Genomic DNA, 3320 nt, shown 5'->3' with positions numbered 1-3320 from the left:
CAATCTCACCGTCAAGTGTCAGGATTATCGAACGCATAGAAACACAATTCTCAATGCCTTGTGTTCTCTGTAGGAGTAGGAACTCAGGGAAAGTTCTCCCAAGGTTAGCCTGTCTTTGGATTTTCCTGAAAGCTACCTTTCTCCTGGCAATGATAAAGTGCTAGTTTGGCTCCCTAAACCTTGCCAGGTTCTCGCCAGGTCTAAGACAGGTTGTTATTTTCAGTTTTTCTCCGTCGTTGCCATAATGCTAGAGATGCTCAAGCTTCAGTGTGGCATCTACTCCTCACATGCCCTGTTTGATGTTCACAGAAAGTTCTTTCTCCTTGTTCTGTAAAGATATGTTTGGTGCTGGACTACTGGTGAAAGTAATTTGTTTAATTCCTTGATGAGCTATCTGCTAGAGTAAAATATGAAGTGACCATCTTAATTTGTTAAGTTATGCCTTAAGCAATGTTGATGGATATAAGGCATGCCAAGTTGCCTACTGACTTTGGTTTTTGCATTTGGATATAGTTGTTTTGGCATATAGTTGGAGGAATCTGGAGGAATGTGGATGAATCTGGAGGAATTTGTTAGAGAAAAACGCTGTTTCGGATGAAAAAAGAAGCGGATCAAGCCGGGTTTAAGGGCACACGAACGGGGCCAGTTATTTTAGCCATGAAACAACAAATCTTCCTTTTTTTTTTCTCTCCTCCAGAATATTGTTGGAGGATTAGGCTGTAGAGGAGCAGGTCATATTAAACCTATGTATAATCCTGTGCCATGGTTAGTTTAGTTCCACTGATTACATGGACTGGTGACCAGTGCAAAGTTTTCATTGTGTAATCTCCATTGCAGTAGGCCTGGTTCTTCATTTTATTGAAAAAAATGCAAATATCCTAGAAATTAGAAAATTTTCTGATGGAGCTACTTTTCAACTTTTCATTCTACCCTTTTTGGGTCTCACATGTTAGAACAGTACTTCTATGTGTGTATTTGTGTTACTATGTTGCTGTAAAATAGGTGGTTTATTAACATAGCTCTGTGGTGATAAACTGGTAATATTGTATGACTGCAAGAATGTTCATGGTTTCATTGATCTAATGGCTATCCGTCAAATTCCTAGGTTGGGTTGTTATTGTTACTTTATTTGTTCTTGTATACTGTATTCAAATTTCTTATAAGCAAACAAACAATTATGTGAATAACAGTTCCACCAGTGTCTGTAGCTCTCACAAGCTAGAGTTGTTTTTCCAGTTGAGTCAAAATTTATTGTTGCACTAAACAAAAGATTGATGAATATTAGGGTTAAAAGATTGACCAGGAGTGCACGTTATTGGTTCTTTGCTTGCAGTGTGATCCACGTGTAGTACTTCTGAATCCTTTAATGATTGTTCTTGGCTTCTTGCAGGGGAGAATATCTTGCGTGGTGCATGTTAATCCACACAACGAAACCATAGTACATCAGGACTGCTATCCTGAGGTAAGTAACTTCAAAGCTTATTTACCCTCATAAGGTTGACTGACCTTTTCAAGAGGCTGGCCTTTTCTCTCCCCCTGTATCAGTGAAACGCTTATGGCGTGGTAGGCTGTAAGCTATCTTGCCTTGCGAATGGATCGTTTCTAAGCTTGGCTTGGAGTCGTGGTTGTAAAAGTAAGAAACGACTGAACTCTACTGGGTAATGTGCCTATTGTAAAGCCGTTAGCACGTCGTGTTAATATCAATCAGGTTCCCTATGAGAAAATTGTCATTTGGCATTGGTGTTACAGTGATGTTTGGGTTCATTGCAACAATGTCGCACGGATTATCTGGTAGTACCAATCGGTCTTTGGTCTAATTATCCGGTAGTACCATCGACCCATCGTCGATGGATAGTTGGCATATGGGATTCACGATGACACTGAACTTGATTCTCGGTCGTTTGCCTCGGTGATTCAGATAACTTACTCTTTCATTCTGCGGCCTCATCAGCCAAATGGTCGACCGAAGCGCACAGATTTGTTGCCCAGTCGTTCGAACAGATTTCGTACTAACTCCCATTTTACATATAGTAAATCTATCTATATTTGTCTTAAGTTAGCATTTTAGTTTTGACAATCAATAATATAGTTGATCATAGAAGATTTGTATAAATACAAATTATTATTGAATTTAATTGAACAAGATGACTTAAGGACAACTTACATATCTGTGATAGGAGAAAGTACGTATCCCCTGCAGAATTGCGCTAGCTAAATTCGACTGGCTATGGTATTTATAGGGTACTTCTCTCACTATAAGTACTCTCGTTAAGTAAGTTTACTTTGCTAGTAATCTATCGGTACAAAAATATTACAACGATGATTAATGCCTGATGTCCTAGCCTCGTACCACTCTCGTGTACAAATAGCTAGCTGCCAGATCCGGGCATCCGGCTGTTCTAATTACACACTGCCTTTGCAGACGCTGATAAGCACTTTAAGCAGCCTGCAGTAATAAACTAATAATGCATACACAAACGCTAGTATTACTATGCTACAGCTACAGCACTACAGTAGTACGCAGCAGGCTACTAGGCTAGCAGCACTACAGTATCAACAGACACTATTTGGCCTCACTCGTCTTTGACGACCCCTGCGCCGCCGCCGCCGGCGGCGGCAGCCCGCTGTCGAGGCAGCTCCGGCAGCGCCTCTCCACCCAGCCTTCCTCTTCGTGGTATTCGGCGCTCGGCATGACGTGCCGACCGCCGCACACCCGGGCGAGGACGCCCGCCAGGACGGCGGCGAGCACGATCGCGGCCACGATCACCACCAGCGTCTCCACCGACCTCGCCGTGGTCGCGGACCGCGCCGTACCCTGCTGCGGGGACCGCTGCGCCTGCGCGTACGACGCCGCGCCCGCGGCCCCCTCCTGCAGCGACCTCCTCACGCTCACAGTCACGGCGAGCGGCCACGGCAACGGCACGGTCGCCATCTCCCACCACCACGGCAGCACCCCGGCCTGTCGCGCTCGCGCGCACTGCAGAGCTCAGAGGAGCTGACTGCCACCGCTTCCCACACTCGCCGACGCCGCCGTTGTGTGTTGCTTATAAAGAGAGGGAGAGGGGAGGGGCCGAGGGGCCATGCGCGCGGCGCGGCGGGGACAAAAAAGAGGAGTCAAAATAACCAACAGCGGCAAGTCCTTGTGCGGTGTCAGTGTGTGTTCGAGCGTGACAGTGTGACACTCGCTGCCGGCCACTGTTGCCGCTGCGAGCTGCTTCCTGGAGGAAGGAGTACGAGTGTTAGGTTAGGCGACCGTTGCCTCGCATGCCATGATTTTTGAAACGACGTGGCGTCCCTTTCGTTCCCTCCGTCGCCTGGGA

General features: G+C 46.1%; 1 protein-coding gene across 1 annotated transcript; it reads right to left on the bottom strand.

Moving 5' to 3' along the window:
* Positions 1 to 2159: 2159 nt before the first annotated feature.
* Positions 2160 to 3060, bottom strand: LOC136538232 (uncharacterized). Its single transcript, XM_066530223.1, has one exon. The coding sequence runs from the start codon at positions 2930 to 2932 to the stop codon at positions 2564 to 2566; it is 369 nt and encodes a 122-aa protein (XP_066386320.1). The 5' UTR covers positions 2933 to 3060; the 3' UTR covers positions 2160 to 2563.
* Positions 3061 to 3320: the final 260 nt, after the last annotated feature.

Source organism: Miscanthus floridulus, chromosome 2, assembly GCF_019320115.1.
Source record: "Miscanthus floridulus cultivar M001 chromosome 2, ASM1932011v1, whole genome shotgun sequence".
Lineage (NCBI taxonomy): Eukaryota > Viridiplantae > Streptophyta > Magnoliopsida > Poales > Poaceae > Miscanthus > Miscanthus floridulus.
The sequence above is the reverse complement of the archived record's forward strand: the minus strand, read 5'-3'. Positions and strand labels throughout refer to the sequence as shown.

Bases quoted from the DNA above. Each gene is read 5' to 3' on its own strand.
- LOC136538232 (XM_066530223.1), bottom strand. From the start codon at position 2,932: ATGGCGACCGTGCCGTTGCCGTGGCCGCTCGCCGTGACTGTGAGCGTG.